Genomic DNA, 19,167 nt, shown 5'->3' with positions numbered 1-19,167 from the left:
GAAGAGGCGAGGGTGGGAGAGCCTGGTGCGCAAAAGGAGAGGAGGAGGGAAACATGGGGAGGGAGTGAGACTGCGAGGGCTGAGGACAGAAAGAGAGAGAGAGGGAGAAGGAGAGAGCCTTTGTTGTAAAATATTATGATAAAAGCCCCGGAATACGCACAGCACTAGCATGCTTTGTCGTCGAGGAAAGGCGTGGGAGCTTTTTCCCCCATTTTTATTTCCCACTTTGTGCATTTTCAGTCGTAGGTTGCCATTGTTTTAGAAATCCTCAAATCACAAGTAGCTTAATGTGCCACAATAGACGGTGGCTGGCAGAGCCTCTAAAAGCAGGGGATGGATATTGAAAAGAGCCCTTCACCAAAAGATGTGGCCCCAGGGCGTCATAGGCGCTGGATCCCTGGGAACTTTCTGGAAAACAGAAAGGGTTCTTAAGCAGCAATGTTCATGAAGTCCCGATCCTAAATTCAAATGCATCCTAACCAACACACACAACCAAAGAATAAGATGAATTAATCCTCAAAACAAGGGACAGAGTGCATGACAGATTTGTTTCAGCTGGAAAAGTCCGATTGAAGAATGTGTCTCCCTTAAAAATTAGTCTTTCAAAAACGATGAACCGACCTTGTGAAAAAAAAAAAAAAAAAACATTTAGTGTTGCAGTAGGTTTTAAATATTTAGTGAATATCTCGAGTTCTTCAAGTGCAGTTGTTTTTTGTTAAATAGGCGGTGCTGTGGGAGGAACAAAAAACTAATTAATTGCGTGAGTTGAGCTGAACTGAGCTGAAAAGCATAAAAATAATTCCCCACCCGCTCACCATATTTATATAAACCTGTAACTCAAGTGATGTGCGTTGATTAATTATGTGTTTAAAAAGCAGACCTGTAAAAGACCTTCGAGGCTATTTGGTCTAGGTGAAAGTGAGCAACAGTTAATACTCATTCAAATAATAGAAAAATATGAAAGCAACCAGGCGAGTAGTTTCTACAGCCAAGTGAAAATAGGGTGGATGGATCATGCTGAATCCCTCCAGCCTCTTTCTGGGGTCCCTTCATGCGAACAAGGGCCAGTGGGAGAAGTTTTTACACAACATATAGTTTATACATTGTATCCAAAGAGAGCTGTGAATGTTTACATGGGGCAGCAAGACACGCCATTAAAATCATCATTTTTACAGCACATCCATCTAATGGTGGTAAAGTGAAAACAATGATAGATAGATAGATAGATAGATAGATAGATAGATAGATAGATAGATAGATAGATAGATAGATAGATAGATAGATAGATAGATAGATAGATAGATAGATAGATAGATAGATAGATAGATGAGCGTAATTGATCACTTTCAGATTTCTTACAGCACCCACATCACTGGGCTTCCCTGGTGTTGTTTCTGAGTCACGCAAGAGAAGCAGGCTCATTCAGTTTAGATGTTTTTAAAATATTGTGTAGGCTGTATTTAATGAAATCCATAAACGTTAAAAGTTGTGCCTGGTTTGGCATTCCGATGGTAAATATGTCAGTGCGCTCTCTGGCTCTAAATGTGAGGACAGCCTGTGCGTTGCAGTCACACTGGGGGCCGCTGCAGCTGAAGTCACAAACAGGCAGTGTAATCGACCACCGATACAGTACTGTCACCGATACAGCTGGGGCCAGCCAGCAGTGACACACCAGACCTGTCCGGAGGCTCGCTGACAGGCTCATAAGTCACACACTAGTTTGCACGGAAAGCCCCGTAACAGTTGGATCTTATGGCTGACAGTGAGGATATCTTTCTCAAGGCTAAACATCGGACATTCAGCGGACTGACTGAAGGTAGCGGACTGCCGTTAGCTTCTTTATCCCGCCGGTTAGCCAACTTCCAGGCTAACGCACTGGCTAACTCTCTCTGTAACTCGGCTGTTCACACAGAAGTTGTCGTCGCTGGCTGCAGGGTAATGACCCGGCAGAGCAAACGCATTCACATGACAGCTTTTGAGTAGCTTTGTTTGAATAACCGGGACACCTGTCATCCATACCGAGGCTAGATAGCCAGCTTGCTAGCCTGTGTTACAATATAAAGCTAATGAGTAACAGTTGTGCTCTGTTTCAGTAGCGCCGTTAAATTAAATTATTGCAGCAAAACAATACTCCCGTGTTGTTTAAGTGCTGTGTGCTATTAAATGCAATAGCTGCTAGTAATTTATCTCGCTGTCACTGGGCTAATAATTCAAACTTCCTCTTGTCCCGTCCATCAGCGTTGCTTTGAATCCCGAGGTTCTCTATTCAGCATCGTTTAACTGCGTTTATGCATTTTTGAGGAAGTGCAGTGGCACAATTTTAGTATCGTCCCTGTGGCAGAACTTAGTTAATCAGTTTTAAAATATTTTTAAAGTGTGTGGTTCAGCCCCACAGTCCAAATATTCAAAGTGTCAAACCATAATAATCACACTAAAATGCACAGTTACGTGTTGATCGATTTCTACCTTTCATGTCTGATTCGGTCTTTAGCACCCACTGTAGGACACACGCGTGCATAAGGGGGCTCAGTGGAAGACACAGAAACGCTCACAATATTATTATTTGCTACAAAGGCAAGCCCCCTTGTGCTTTCCTCTCAAATAGTGATTAATTTTGTTTTGAGCACCTTCTGCCACCTGAGAAATCTGTGCATTCCTGTTTGAAGTGGTGCTCCACCAGCAAGGCCACACAAGGCTGCTGCCTCTTATCTCCCGTCATGGGAGCTTTCCTCCTCCTGTTTTTCTTTTTCTTTTTAAATTTCTTTTTCATTTGCCTGGGAAAGAGTGTGCACATCTGACTCCAGAGAGAGACGTTGCACTGTGAAGTGTGCTCGGTGTAACAAAAAGCTTGCAGGATTTGTGTGAGAGCGCCCTGCAGCTTCATGAAATCTCCACAGATCGTGTCTGTTGTTCAGGGCCCACACAAAGAAGATGGCTAATAGCTTAGGAGTGGGACCAACATGCATGGGGGTGGATGTGCACATACACATATGTGCACACTTGCGTGCCCATGTGATTTGAAAGGTTTCCTTTGCAAATGAGGAGCAGGCAGGTCTTACCTACTTACTAAGGTGTGTATTGTCAGGTAATGATTTCCATATGCAAGCTCCCCTAAGCTGAGCCCGAGTTTAGAGACTGTTCTGCTGAGCTGCAAGAGCTTAAGATATGCTGGTGAAACTTTACAAGACATTCTCTCACGAAGTAAATGCTGATGCACTGCCATAGACACAGATAACGTTAGGCCTACGCCACAGCAGGAAGCTTAACTTTATACTCCAGTGGTCATGGCAGCTGTCCAGATTCAAAATTCATCAGCAGTCCTCACTGTCAGCAGTAAAATTCATTAGCAGCCCTCACTGTGTAGTCATAAGTTAAGATCAAGGCCGGTCTAGTATGGACTGAAGGCATTCTCAAGTAATTTGACTGAAGAGATGATGATGATAACCATAAAAGCAGAATGTGTTTCCCCGTATAGCTGCATAAATGTCAATTACAGTGAAAGGGATCATTGTTAAGCTTTTATCCATCTGGTTCCCAGGAGCAACGCACTCTTTGTCACTCCTTCTTTTTCTATCTTTGCTCTCCGTTTCTCCGGAGGACAGAATTATCATAAACTCATTTGGGGAAAAAGAGATAGACGCAGAGCATGTTAAACACAGAGGATGCTGAACAGCTAGTAGCCGCCCGCTGAGCGTGAGTGAGGGGATTTGTGCAGAATGCAGATGCAGACTCTCCACAGTGTGAGCAATGCGTAACTACAGTACAGCTTCCACATCCTCCGGAAACTAAATGAGTGGGGCAGAAAGCTGTTGGTTACACCTGCCCTTAGCATCTGTCCATTTGTGGGCAACAAGGGGACATTTCCATATCACTTAGCTGTTTTTCTCCCTGCGTCCTTCATGTCAAACCTTGTCATAACCATCAGCCAAGCCGCTCTGAGTGTCTGCTTCCGTTCTTTACACGGAAAACCTGGAGCAGTTTGCGTTGTTAATGGATATTGGAGAGTGATTAGATTGTAAGGCCCTTCTGTTATGCAACATCAGGATTATGTAAAACACTCGTTCTTTGTTGTTCATTTATGCTCCAACATGTAGCTGCTTGTTAATTATTTAGCATTCGTTACTCATGGAGTGAGCATGTAGAGCTTTAACAAAAGGCTGTACATTACATTCCCCCGCGGATCTTCAATTCCCAGTCCCAAGAATGAATATAAGGCTTCTACATGAAGCTTTCACAGCAGACCGTATTCCACTGAATGACTAATGCTGCGGTGACACCTAATCCCTAAAGCTTTTATGTTTCTGCTTACTATTATGTGGTGTTCTGTGCACGCGTCCTGTGACCTAAACGTATTGAAATGAAAATGTTCAGATGCTGTCAGAATGTGAAGTTAAAGCCTGGCAGATATATCAAAAGGCCAGCTGCTAATGAAAGCTGTGTCCATTACGTGACAAATTTAAGTTTGAGCGAAAGTACCTGATTATGCGCACATTCAGTTAACAGGTAAGGGGAGACGTAACAAAAGAAAACATGTATTTAAAGGGGTTCATACATGTAAATCAATATTAAAAGCCCTCCTGCATGTATTTGTCTTGCAAAAATTCTTCTATCAAGACACTGTGTGTGTTTACTTTCTTCCACACCATATGCTTAAGCTGCAGTGATTGACAGTTACACCTTGCTGGGGTGTAAATTGATGATAAACAAAACTTTATCTGACTGTGTTAGACCTAAAAAAAAATGTGTCTTAGCACAGTGAAATGAATATAAGTTATTGCACTATTAGTTCTGCATTGATTTTTTTTTTCTCTGCTTGGGGGCAGCGCTACAAGCTGTAAACACAACATTGATGTTTTATCTCCTCTGAAGTTGTTGGGACAAATGTGTTCTGCTCCGGCTTTCTAGCTGCAAGACGCTCCGCCATGTTCACCAGCTAGCCGCTGATTTTGTTTGCCAGTGTGGTTCGTAAAGACCTGCATCCATCTCTATCGACGCAGCTGCTGAGTCCACTCTCGCTTCTTCTTGTTCCAGATGCAGAGCGTGAGTGGACGGGGCCGTTTTGCTTCATCCAGGCCGCAGACCCCCAGCTGGGGCTGATGAAGGCCTGGAGGGACGGCGACTGCGACGGTGGAGGAGAGGAATGGGCAGAGGAGGTCGAACTCACCAAGCAGGCTGTGGAGGCCGTGAACCAGCTCAGGCCCAGGCCAAGGTTCATGGTGCTGTGTGGCGACCTGGTCCATGCCATGCCAGGTAGGGATAGAGCACATAAAAGGCACATACTTCTTCTCAAGAAGTGCTTCTTGGCAGTCCTATTTTTAGCTAGGAGGTCTCAACAGGTGTTCAGGGGAAGCAGTAAGGTGGGTTCTGCTGTTGAAATGAAAGTACACTGTTTTTTTGCGAAACATTGAACTACTTTGAACTTCCTTGAGTGATAAATCACCGAGCTCTGAGGGAAGAAACAACAACAGCACATGCTTTCTGCTGAAAACAAGCCTCAGCAGTGAGGAGAGGTTTCCAGTGGACTCCCGGCCGCATGGATGGTAAAAACAAGATATTGGCATCAACCATGGCAGCTGCCAATTGTCCGGCGAATGTTGGAGGACACGATGTGAGCTCACAGATGCCAGTCGTGTGAGCTTTAACTCTGCTCAGCCTCTTTTAGTCAGACCAAATGACACAGCGGTGGTCCTGCGAGTGTTATCTCATGGCATCTGGTACATTGCGCAGGCTTATGCAAATGCTGCACTTGTTTCAAAGTGTTTGAAACGGCTCTCCCAAATTACAGCTAGCAGCAAACTATTTCGAAACACAGGCTGTGATTTGACACTCTACACACACCGTTTCGCCAATCAACTTGTTTTATTTCCTGTTTTTGTGAATTTGATACTGCTAGCTTGGATCTGAAATTGAACTTATAGTATTGATCCAGGCAATAGTTCTATATGCTACCCAGATCATCAGCTGGTCTCTCAGCCCCTTACATTTAAATGCTGTTGCTGATGTTATAGTTGGCACAAGGGGTCTTTGGGTCAGTGTTAGATTTGTAGTTCAGAGTCACACGTCACCCAATAATAGCAATACCACAACAGCAGACAGATGTGTCATGAGGCCGTATCATGCCTTAGATATATTTTCGCCACAGTAACAGTTTACATTTTTCACTCACTTTATGAAATAGAGCAATGTCGGGCTTCGCATGTGTCTGCAGAACTTGAGTTACATCAAAGTCACTTCTCTTTCACAATGTCTCATTCCAGAATAGGAGACTACTTCCTTGTAACGGCTCTATTTATGTTATGTAGTGCAAAAAAGACTTAAGGTTGTTGTGGGAATGAGGATGGAGCAAAGGTAATGCTACTGTATTGTGCAAAAGAAGACCAGCACACACCTGCCAACCCTCCCGTTTTTCCAGGGATTCTCCTGTATTTTAGCATTCTGTCCTGCTGTTCTGTTTAAATATTTTCATTTAAATCTCCTGTACTTTAAACTGACATTCCACTCCGATACAGCAGGTGGCAGGGTGTAGAGTATTAGATGTAACATCCGTTCACAAGCAGCTATTCACTCAAACAGTACCCAGAAGAAGAAGAAGAAGAACGCATTGAAAAGCAACAAATCTGCTGAGCATCAGCGCGCTCAGGAGGCACAGGAGCCTGCTCTGCCAATGCGTGTCTATACTCTCTCACATCCATTTTATCAATCACCCTCTTCTACCAATCACCTCTCTTGCCAAGAGCCTCTCTCAGATTCACAAGTGAAGCATAATGCGTCAGTCATGTGTATATATCCTTCAAGCTGTAAATAAATATGTCCCTTATTTACGGTAGGGTGCAGTTAACCCGATCCTTGTTGCTCTGATATTTGAAAGCAAGTGGTTGCCTTGTGATTACTAGAGGTCAGACTGATCAGCAGTGTTAGACCTGGCTGTGCTCGCTCTATTTCCACTGTGGCTTTCAGTTTTTGACCCAGCATGAGATGACTTTCTGATTAGGTGTGAAAGCTGCTCTGAAAGGAGCTATTGTGTCAACGTCAGATATATTTGTCATAATAGTAAAATGTGACTAGAATGTTTTCTGACTGAAACCATTCAGATTTCATGCTTTTTCTGTCATATAGGATCCCAAATAGGCATGCAGTGTAATCTGAGTCTCATTGTGAAATGTGCCTGTCATTTATGAGCCTCAGGCAGAATTGATTATTTGCGACCCTGGTGCAGCAGGCAGGAGAGGTTTGTGATGACCTGCAAAATCGATGCATGCATGCATGCATGTCTGGCAAAGTGAATGGCATTTCACAAGCATATGTAGTATAACCACAAGAGGCACGCATAATAGATGTTTTGTTATTGGGGGTGCAATGGATCACGAAAGTCACAGTTCAGATTATATCACAGTTTGGAGCCACGGAGGAAGTGGTCATCTATGAGGAGACCACATTTGTCAATGAGCTGAGCGGCACACTTACTTGACGAGTTTTGCAAAGGAAGTTTACTTTTATGGTTAGCTCCCTACTAGCATGAAAGCCAAGCTGACGCATGATTGGTCTTATCGTGTTTCGGCTAACATAGCACTGCTGTAATCCCAACAAGCTTCACTGGCAGCTGTACTGTAATACGTGGTAACTGTAAACTGCAACTCTGCCACCAGATTTAGGGAATTTTCACCCAAAAACATAACAGCGGCAGTAACTCTTTATTTCATATTGTGATGGATATTTTTTCAATGAATACGTGGTTCACATGCTCGTCGAACCGTGGAGCAATCCATATGGATCACATATCAACTATGTTCTGTAATACCGCTATTTGTTACACTGATGGAGGGCTGGGCCGATAGAACGATAGCGATATGTCTCGCGATAGACACGTCATCAATATCAATATAAAATGCGTTCCATAAAGCATTCGATAATTTTTTTTTTTCTTCGTCGGAAGAAACCTGAAGTTGCGAAGCGAGGTTGGTTGCATGAACAAAGACACTCACTCTCAGGTAACTGAGCAACGTAGGGAGTAATCGCTAAGTAGTGAAAGAGACACGCTAACACGCCAATCATGTAACTGTATCAAGTTCGGTTGCGCCGTGCCGTTGTCACGTGTTTGTTGCTCCGCGAGGAGTGAGATGAGAAATAGAAAGTGAGCGCTGCAGCGAGTGAAGAAATCGTCGATAGAACAGGGAAAGTCAGCTCGCCAGTATGGAGTTTTTTTGGATTTTATAAGTCGGACCGTAGTCAGACCAATGTGGTCTGTGACTTATGGAAGACTTTCGTCCCCACCAAGACCGGTAACACCACAAACTTATTTAACCACCTTAGCCGTGCTCACTCTTTGGAGCGCAGCCGTATTCGCCAACGTCCGCCAACCGCAGCACCAACGCACAAGCAGCAGACCACCATGCAGAGGTATCTGCTTCAGTGCCTGATGACAAATCATCTAAAAGGCACGAAGACGTAACGGAGGCAGCGGCATATCATATAGCTAAAGACATGCTTCACTGAGCACTGAGGAGAAGCCAGGTTATAAACATCTGTTACACGTACTTTTTTTTTTTTAACGCACTTGCAATAAAAAAAAAATTGAATAGTTCATGTATGTTTAGAGTAAGAAGAGTGACTAAAGTTGTTCATATGTCTAGGCTGGTTTTATAGTTCAGTTACTGTACTGTCTATCATGTTTGTTTGTTTGTTTGTTTGTATGTTACAGGTGTCAAGTCTACCTCAGTTTCTGCTATGTTTACAAAACACTGCACAAATTTGAAAACATTTTACTCACCAGAGGGTGAATAAACCTGCAGAGAAAAAGTTCTCAGGTTTCTCTCTGTTTACATTTTTACACTTTTTTTTACATTTATTATTTGATTGTTTTCCATGGTTTTTTCCTTTCTGCCTTGATAGCTGAGGGGATTATAATCAGAGGAAGGTTAAATTTAAAATAAAAATGTTTAAATTGAATGTATTTTTCTCCTGGTCCTAATTTTAAATAGGTAATAAAAAATATCAATAATTATCGACCAATATAAAACACTTATATCGCAATAGAGTTTTCAGCCATATCACCCAGCCCTACACTGATGTCACTTTACAGCCATGCCATTCACAGGTATGTAAATAGGGCTGTTAGGAGGGAGTGAATCTAAATAATGCAGCTTGAATTTTCAAACCTTCCTACTGCACCTTATGTGTTGGCCCGTAGCATGTTGTTAGCAGAAGATGAGCACGCTTTCATTCATCAGTCTTTAAAGAGAATGCAATATGTCTGATCTATATATACATATATTGATCAATGTATTCTCAGCTGCTCTCGGAGATAGCCCTAATCTAATTAATGCACTCTGTGAAGAACATCAGCATGGGGTGGTTCAGCTACAGAATATTCCTCATTGAGGTAGGTTTGAACATTAGCCTTCTCTGTTTCCCAGCCAGAGTGTGTAAACAGCAAACTCCCCTCTGACAGCAGCTGATATTTATCTATGAAATAGCACAGGCCTTCTGGTTGTACTCAGACAAGTTTAGTTTCTGTGGTGATGAAGATTTCGGCTATTGATTGGACCAGCCACACTTAAAATTCCTGTCCAATTCTAAAAATCTATGTGAGATAGCGGCTGGTGTGGTTGTGGGAGCTGCAGCTAGGAAGTGAGAAAGTTTGTTTTCTGACCTGCTTGTAGAATCTAGTTTGTAAACATCAGACCCAACGTGACAGCATGCAGTATCTATGGTTGCCATCCAGCTGTTTGTAGAAATTTTGCTTTGTTTAAATGGTTCAGCCATTGAATGATTGCAGATGGAGACTATGAGACCTTTTTATTCAGTCATTTCGGTCGTGAATAAATTCTACCGTTAGAGTGTTGGTTTGTCTCCATGAATCTTATGCTGGGAGATCGACATGTTAGAAGTCTTGGAACCAGAACAGCAAGCCAACTTGTTTTGCCACTGCGGCAGCTGGTTTCCCCAATTCACCAGATGCTTTCACTGTCGAGCCAGTCAAATAGATTTTCAGAATTGAGCTAGGTTTGAAAAAATAAAAAAATAAACCCTGCAGAAGTGGCTGATCAAGTAAACAAAATAATAATTTTGCTGCTCGTTTCTTACCTTGTGGAACTGACACGCTGCGTTTGACTGATGCTGTACAATTGTGCTCCTCTCTGTCTGCACAGTACTGTGGTAAAAAAAACAAAAAAAACAAAACCTTTTTAAAGCTGTTGACAGTACTCCTCTGTTTCTCACTAGAAGACCATGACTGTTTGGAGTGGCAGGCATTCGTGGCAAGCTGATGCTTTCATTGAAATAACTGTAATGAAATGGGTGACTACGGTGTGGTGTGCATGCTTCCTCATGTCCAGCTGCCTGATTTGATAACCGGGTGAGAGGAACAGGCTGGCAGGAAGGACTGCAGAGTTAATGTTCAGCAAGAAGAGCCACAAGCCGCCAACCAATGCAAACTACCTTTGCATGACAATTAGGCAGAAGCATGAGCTGCCTGCCTGGCTGCCTGGCCTCAAGGAATGGGCACGAGAAAAGCAGTCGGCAGCCGGACTTGTCTCTCTCTCTCTCTCTCTCTCTCTCTCTCTCTCTCTCTCTCTCTCTCTCTCTCTCTCTCTCTCTCCATCTCTGCATGCCGTTCCTCTCAGTATGTCTGTTTATATGTTTGATTGGATCACGATGAAAGCATCTCTGGCTGCGATCCTGATTTGAAGATTATGTAAGTTATTAAGCACAAGTAGAATGTTTTAAATGTGGTGCAGTATGTCATCTGTAAAATGTCTTTGGCCCCCGTTTCTAAAATATGACTCAAGGCAAACTATTCATATGCAACACAGTTTTGGCTTGGCTTAGTCACAGAGCAACGGAGCCTTTCTCTTCCCTTTTTTAGGTCATAATGACCACCAATTTTAGCTGCACAGGCGACAGCCATGAATGCTCCTGGAGCTGTCTCCGCCTATCGTCTTGCTGTAGGCTTCCAAATATCCTTATCATCTCCATGACTGCACCATTTAGACCAGTGGTTCTCAAACTTTTTCTGGCATGCCCCCCTTCAGAAGCAGAAAAAAGGCTTCAATAATTGGCCAAGCAACTCATCCAAGACGATTCAAGTTGAATTTTAGTGAAATAAAGGTCACCAGGATAGCATCAGCAACCTCTTTTTGTTTATTTTCCCGACATAGATCATATTCATTCAGCTTAGTATCGCTCCATATTTTTCCCCTGGTCATGCACGCCAGCCCCACCACAGCGGCTGTGTGGCCCCGCAGGAGGGCCCGCCCCCCCAGTTTGAGAATCACTGATTTAGACTGCAACATTGCCGCCATCCATTTTCCACATCCCTCCCCGTCTCCCTCTGATCAGTCGCATTTATAGGTCACAGCGAGATCTATTTCAGATGCACAGTGGGACAGTAGATGGTGTAAGCATGGGGTTTAAACCACGAGGCCTTGGGGACCTTTAAACGCCGTGGCGTCAGCCCTTGTTACTGTCAGCCCCAACAGAGCAGGTTGTGTGTGCCATCCTCATTACTCACCACGTCCGTCACTTGCCTGGCAACTGGGCTGCTGCATTGGCAGCAAGGAGGGAAGAGATATTATAGCCAGAGCTGCTCCTTCCGCCTCTCGGCTGACATTTCCCCTTAAACTGTTTATTTACAATACAGAATGAATGGGTGGCGGCCAGGGGAAGCTGGCTGTCAACCGACATTGTCAACACTGCTGCCTGTCGGCGACAGGAAATTGGCAACTGTATTTCTGTTCCCACGGATTTCACTCTCTATCTGTCCTCTCCGTCGTTCTCACATTCTCTTTTTCCTTTCTGTCTCTTTCCTCTCAGTCTTTCTCTCTCATCTGTCTGTTCTCTTTAGTAAACAGCTGCAGTGTCATGCATCATACCTTATTTTGACAACCTTCATTTGCAAGTCTGACACCATACACAAGCACACTCGCTTATTCTTGCCTCTGATGAATCTATCCGAAACATCTACGTGAATTAAATCTTGTGCGGAAGTTTTGTTTGTTAACTGTTTGGAATGAACAATAGGAAAACCATAGGGTCATCAGTATTTGATAGATAGTCAGACAAGATGGACTTGGAACCCTGATGGGGGACCATTGTGGGGGGACCATCACAATGGTCCATGACGTACAATGCCGTTCCCCAAAACTAAAAAGTCTTCATGTGTCCTAAAGACATGCTGGCCCGTGTTTGCTCCCACAGCATTACACCATCCAGACCTTTACTGATTGAATGTTCCTTGATCCCAATTCCCTGTCTCCTCTCCAATCCACGCGAACCCCCCAAGAGACACTTTCTCATCTCAAGGACTTCCTTCAATCTCGCCCTACCTCTGCCTCTCCCTCACTCCCTTTCACTCTCCGGTGTCTGTCTCTCACTTATTTTCAAAGCTGACAAATGAAGAGCATGGGGGGGTGGGGGGGTGCGATGAGATGCAGAGCTGATTAGATTAGAGAAACATGCTGGACTTAACACTCCTAATGAGCACTACAAAGGATTCAAGCTGTGTCTCTTGGGGTTTGTGAGGGATGTTACGCATGATAACAGTGAGGAGAAGTGTTCAAGTATGTGTGCACATCTGTGTGTGTGCATGTGTGAAGCTTCACAAAGGTGAAGTAGAGGTTACCTTGGGACTTCCCTGTCCCCTCTCTGTAACTGTGGATACCTGTTTAATTGCCAATGAAGGCAGATAAAGTGAGGCTCTCTGTGGGCTTCTGAAGCAGAAGAGAGCGTATGAAGGAGAGACCGAGGGAAAATTTGTTTTTGGGACCCGTGGAAGTATTTTGGACTTTTCTGGAGGGGTGTGTGTGTGCGCAGGGAGGTTTTGTGTGTGTTTATCTGATGCGATCATCCAGTGGCTTGTGGGTAGTAATGAGTCTGTCAGGAGTGTAGAAGAAGTTTCCATTTTCATACTCCACCTTTCAAAAGTCGCCCAGGAGATATGTGTAGTTAAAAAGGGTAAGGTAAGGGTGACTTCTCCCATCCATCCATCCATCCATCCATCCATCCATCCATCCATCCATCCATCCATCCATCCAAGACACTGGCTGCTGTCCATTTGTCCCCCAGCTGCGTTTTCCAAGTCCTCCAGAGGTATCCCAAGATGTTCCTGATCAGATGGGATATGTATGTATCCCCCCAGCGTGCTCTGGGTTTGCCCTGGGCTTCCTCTAAGTTGGACATGCCAGAAAAACTGTAAAGGGAGACATCCAGGAGGCAGTGTTACGGCACCAACAGGCCTGGAATTTCAGCATTTTAGCAACAATGACACTTGACCTTTGGTCTTGTCAGTTTTTTGAGGGCACAAAGGCCAAATGGCAAAATATTTTATTAATGTTTCAAACATTAGGCTACAATACTCATTAGGCATGTAACACTTTCTAGGCCACTTGATCAGCTATGTCAATGTTTTAGCGACATACAAGCATTGTATATTCTACATTCTTCTGCCGTGTTAGCGTTACCTGACATTTTCTGTAATTCTATGAATCAGACAATCCAACATTCACTCCCTCGATTGACCAGGTGAGAGGAGGTGAGAACATTTTGAGAAGAGGTTTGAACATGTCCCTCAAGCCCCTTTTGTCATTCTTTACACAAAGTGCTTTTGTTATTTTTCATGTGAACAAGCAAGTGCATTAATGTCTTCAAGCGGAGACTGTCTAAAAATGTGCGCTGTTATTTCAAGACTTAAACAAACCACTTTCGAGTTTGGCTGTTTGGAACAGCTATAAACATTTGTCCTCTGACGTGGTCAGATGACAACCCAACTATCTTTTCCAGCATAACTTGGTCTTTGTCAGACGACCAAACCTCAACCTCAACTGACTTCAGTGTGAAGGAGCTCCATCCGACTGACTCTTTCGGTCATCACCCATAAGATATTATGGGTATTATGGTCATGACTGTAGATCGACAGGTAAATCAAGCTCAGCTCCCTCTTCACCCTGACAGTCCAACACCTGCATCACTGCTGATGAGACTGTTTATGCAGTGCTCATGGAATATTGAGTTTATGTAAATAAGGAAGATCAGACTTGGAAAAACCATTCACGCCAGCCTCCTAGCAGTATGTCAAAGGACATGGGAGTTTCACAAAGTGCAGACATGACAACAAAGGAAGCATCAGTTCCATTGAAACTAGCTCCGTTGATCTTTTGGAAGAAAATAATTCACTAGTTTATAGGAAAATAGTCTTACATATTGGACTCGTGAAAATGTTCATATTGTTGAAAGCAGCTGAAATCTTCCGAACATAAGATCTAAACATGTCATCAACCAATGTTTGACCATGTCAGAGGCATCATGGTGTCCGCCGTGGTGTACAAGCAATATAGGCATGCTTGATTTGATGAGGTTTTATGTAGAGATGTCTCGATCACTGCCCCCGATCCTGATCTGAGTGCTTCAGCAGTGGGTATCTGCCAATTCCGAGTCTGATCCAATACTTACATTTATCTAAACGCGGTTTAAATATGTATCTGACACATCAAATTAATTGCTGGAGTCCGTCTCGTGAAGGAGAGCACGGCTACAAAACTAGTAGGCTGAGCTGAGAAAAACACAGTGAGACATTACAGTTTACAGCCTTTGTCGTGAATTTCTTTGCTCACATGATTGATCCAGCATACTGTGATGTAACTAGGTTGCACGTGTGACGGGTTGTAAGATCTCATTTAGCATGACTTCATCCCGGCTACCAAATCAGCACAACCTGTCGGTGCCAGTACATGTTCGAGTTAGTCACAAATAAAGCGACCCCAGTGCATGGGAAGTTGTGTATGTGCAGAAAATGTATGCGACAGCAAGACCCCACGCACTGAGTCCTATAAGCCGTCTTGACAGCCAGTCTTTAGAGGAAATTGAGAGAGGTGCTTACAGTGTTCGGCAGGCTGAACGAGAACCTGCCAAAGCCTCCTGTCAAGGTTCGAGAATCACAGTGTTGCAATCTCGTTAAATGAACAAGGTCTTTCAGTCAGAGCTCCAGAGAGAGCAACATTTTGTTTTTATTTCCATGAACCCTACTTTGTACATGCATTGCTTATTCCAAAAGAGGAAAGCAGGGTGAGAAAAACTCATTTTTAATTAAATTTTTCATTATTTCCTCTGCACAAGGAATCCTGCTTATTAATGAAATTAACTTTTCTGCATCATTTAATTACTCTTTTCTGCATGTTCTTAGTCAGTTTTTCTCATCACACATCCTCTGCTCCCCCTTGTATCCTACCCTCTGCCAAATAAATGGTCATTTACACAATGTCTTATGGCCCTATGACCAGTGTCTGAAGGGAAATGAAAGAAAACATGTTATCTGAGAAATGTAACCAGATAAGCATGAATCCAATTTTATAGTGAATGAGCAGTCCAGACTTTTCAACTGCAGCAGGACATATGTATCTAAGCAGGCTACAAATGTTAGACTGCCTCGTGCCTTAATGGTGTCATGCCCGGAAACACCCCCCATTAATCTAAAGCAACTTGTCTTAAATGCAGATTGATGGGGTTGTGTATGATTGAGGATTGGTTTGCACCGTATAGTGCTGAGGGATGATTCATGGATATTGCCATGTTACCGGATGGCTGTGGTTGAGGGCAGGCAGCTGGAGGTGTGAGGAAGCAGAAGGCAGCGCAGCGTCCTTGTCACTGTGTTTGGCTCCCAGTGCTATTTCTTCACATTTATTTATCCAAAGAAAATAAAGTGTGGCGAGATGCTGGTACTGAGCCCCGCCCTGCTTCACACTCACTCGATTTAACACATTCAATCTCTGATGGTGTTGAGCATAAAACATTTTTTTTTTTCCTGTTTTTAGTTACCAGCCAGCTCCATTGGAGCAGCTGACAAGGTCATGTGCCCTGCTAAAGGGTACATTGATGGTGTTTAAGAGAGAGCACTTCCCATTCATGTCCCTTTCTAGAAGCTTGTTCAATGCTTGGAGAAACTGACCTGAAAAGTAAAACATTTCTCCACTTGTGAATAAACGGTTAACATCCAATTGCCTGGAACAGCTGGGTTACTTGTGAGATAGCAGCTGCAACAATTGCCTCAGCATTTCAAATGACAACCTTTTCACCCCCCTTCTCTCCATCCCAGCTTCGTTAGAGCGACTGCCTTTGTTTGTGTAGCATTGTGGCACCGGTCAAACGTTGTGGAATAATGAGTTCACATTGTTGTGGCCTCAGCTGTCAGCGTTTTCATCTAGCTTCAAACTGTCAGGCCTCCAGAGACCAAACCAGATGTTTAGTGGTTTGCTGCTCAACACATCACCCACTTGAAACCATTGCTCTGACCACTTCACTATTTATTGATAATCAGTGATGACACTGAATGGATAAGTAAGCTAGCTTGTTAAGTAAGTAAGCTGACACATTTAGTTTCCTAGTAATCAGTTTGTGCACAAAATGCTGGCAGCTGTTGGATAAATGTAATATCACACTTCAAGGCACACATGGCTTATATGTTTTATACCCCAGTAATAAATACTGAGCAAGTCTCTTGGTCAACTTTACCCTCAGGTGTCATTGGCCTTTGCTGGTCTAGCCAGTCAGGTGCGACACTTTACAATATTGTTGACTGCTTTTATAACACTAATCTTATCCTGTATATAATTACACAGAAGCTGTTACTCTTCAAACCTGAATAGGAGTGCAGTAATGGAAGTGTCACGCAGAGTCTGTTTTACATCACAAAAAGGGCCTTTGTGTGTCTCCTCGTATCTGAGTGCATGTTTGTGTGTTGTATTGACTATTTGAAGTTTGACAGGCTAGCTTAATTATAGAAGAGAGACAGGTGAAACCGACGTCTTACCCTTTATCTGAATGCAGTTTAAACTCTACAGTCTCCCACTCTGTCATGCACAAGATGTTCTGTTGGAAAAGGCTCTTATGTAATGAGTCCTATCCAAACATCCAAGGAAACGTTTGCTCCAAAAGTAGGCCAGTAAAATAATTACTCAGATGAATAAAGAGGCAAAGAAATAGGAGAGGAGAGGGAGAGGAAGGAATAACTTAAGCGCAGGGGCTGAAAGGTTTGTTTGATATACATTCTAAATTATAAATAGATTCGAGTCTCACCCATTCTCTGCCCGTTACCTGCATGTGACTGAATTAATTTGGCTCATAACATTTCCCTCCTTTCTGCACGCTTCTCCTTTTTGTGAACTTCAGTCCTAATTGCATAATACTCCTGATTTAAGCACAAAAAAATGGCCACGTTTTAAAAGATCCTTTAAGACCAGTAGCCTCGTGTATCTTGGACCAGTGAACCTGACGAGATGTGGCTTGCGCTCATCTCAGCACAAAGGTTGGGTTATCCGTATGGACCGGGGAGTCTTCCACCAGAACGCCACTCATCATGTCAGTAACCATGGTGATGTAAAGTCGAGCTGTACAGAGCATTGATCATCCTCTGGGCTGTCATCATTATCATCCAAATAATCCCCTTTCCCTTAGGCGACTCTTGCCTGTAGTATCCTTCACACCCTCAATCTGATACTTTTCATCAACATTTATATACATTTCTCTTCTGATCCATGTCATTATATTTTGTTTTTTCTATGTGGACGTCTGTAACCAATTCCCGTTTTCTCACAAGGACATTAAGGACATCGTCTTCCACATTGTAACAATGAGTTCCCCTTTTCCCTCCAGACACCCCGTTCAGAGAAGGTCAGGAGCGAGACCTGAAGGCAGCCTTGAAGCTGACAGACCCCTCCATCCCGCTGGTGTTTGTCAGCGGGAACCATGACCTGGGCAACACCCCCACGCCCAGGACAGTGGAGCAGTACTGCAGCGCTTGGGGGAATGACTATTTCAGCTTCTGGGTAAGCAGTCACCTAATACATAATACATTTCATAGTAGCAACAGCCAGTAGCAGTGGCTGTGGCATGGAGGACATATTATGACTGCGGGTCCTGTGCACCAGCATGCTAAGTGCTTTTACCTACATGCTCATACACTGAAATCATGGTTGACACTTGACTTCAGTTTTTCTCAGCATTTACATGTAGGCTTCCACCATATATAATGCATTCACATGTTTCTGCCCACAAATCTTTTAAGGCCATGAGCCCCCTGGACTCTTGCCCTGCTCACTTCTCCTATTCCTAATCCCGTTACGAGTAGTGTTATTGGATTTTTTCAAATAAGATGATGGAAATTAGGATTTTGCAGCTGTACAAATTGCAGGAATCACTGCGGGAGAAAATTATTATAGGAATGGAAATTTAAACAGTAAATGTTAGAAAATGCATTATAAAATAACCCTTGATAAAATGAATGGCGTACGTGACGAACATCCATCACTCTGCCCCCTCTCTCTCCTTCCGTATCAGGTGGGTGGAGTCCTCTGCCTCGTTCTGAACTCCCAGTTGTTCTATGATGCCTCGGCCTGCCCTCAGCTGAAGGAGGCCCAGGACACGTGGCTGGAGGAGCAACTGAGCAGAGCCTCCTCCTCAACGGTAGAGCGTCATCAATGGCATGATTCTATTCTTGTGTGATTTATGGGGACGTTTCAGCTAGACAATGTCTGCCTTTGTCTGGAAGTTTGGCTAATCACCACCGTCTGCAGCCATCTGACACAACAATTGAATTTCGTGCATCGGTCATGAACTCATCCCTCACATATGTCTCTGTCCAGGAACCCAAACCCAAACATGTCCTGGTGTTCCAGCACATTCCTCTGTACCTGAAGACACCAGATGAGGAGGACGACTACTTCAACCTGCAGAGGGGAGTCAGACAAAGTCTGCTGGACAGGTTCAAGAGGGCAGGTAGGACAGCAAGGAGGTACAAATTATGGCTCCTCTTGTTATTGGGCTTGTATGCAGAGCCACTTATGTGACTGAGCAGGTTCAGGTCCAGTATTTTGCTCAAGGGCACTTCAACGTGACGTATAGTGTGTGTTTTCTTATCTAACTGCAAGGTCTTGTCAATCCAGATTTGACTATATAGTAGCTATATGTGGAAGTCACAAAAGAGATTAAGTTTTGTTGTCTTAAAAGTCAAACAGCAGTCAATCCTAAACCCTTAAAATATCGGCAGTATTTTCTGTCATGATGGATCAGACCACTTGTTTTAAACATGTTGTCTTAATACTTCTTGGCTAATATTCCTGTTAAACCTGCTCATTTCTAGCATGTCTGACTGAAGCACAGTCAGCCATTCCATTAGTCACA

General features: G+C 43.6%; 1 protein-coding gene across 1 annotated transcript in view; it reads left to right on the top strand.

Moving 5' to 3' along the window:
• Positions 1 to 1,626: 1,626 nt before the first annotated feature.
• cpped1 (calcineurin-like phosphoesterase domain containing 1) overlaps positions 1,627 to 19,167 on the top strand; it is a 33,046-nt gene continuing 15,505 nt past the window's right edge. The window contains exons 1-5 of the mRNA XM_070990080.1: positions 1,627 to 1,816; positions 5,032 to 5,250; positions 17,641 to 17,813; positions 18,325 to 18,450; positions 18,630 to 18,762. Coding sequence (XP_070846181.1) covers positions 1,753 to 1,816; positions 5,032 to 5,250; positions 17,641 to 17,813; positions 18,325 to 18,450; positions 18,630 to 18,762 — 715 coding nt within the window. The 5' untranslated portion in view covers positions 1,627 to 1,752. The remainder of the gene's footprint in view (positions 1,817 to 5,031; positions 5,251 to 17,640; positions 17,814 to 18,324; positions 18,451 to 18,629; positions 18,763 to 19,167) is intronic.

Source organism: Chaetodon trifascialis, chromosome 21 (assembly GCF_039877785.1).
Source record: "Chaetodon trifascialis isolate fChaTrf1 chromosome 21, fChaTrf1.hap1, whole genome shotgun sequence".
Classification (NCBI taxonomy): Eukaryota; Metazoa; Chordata; class Actinopteri; order Chaetodontiformes; family Chaetodontidae; genus Chaetodon; species Chaetodon trifascialis.
The sequence above is the reverse complement of the archived record's forward strand: the minus strand, read 5'-3'. Positions and strand labels throughout refer to the sequence as shown.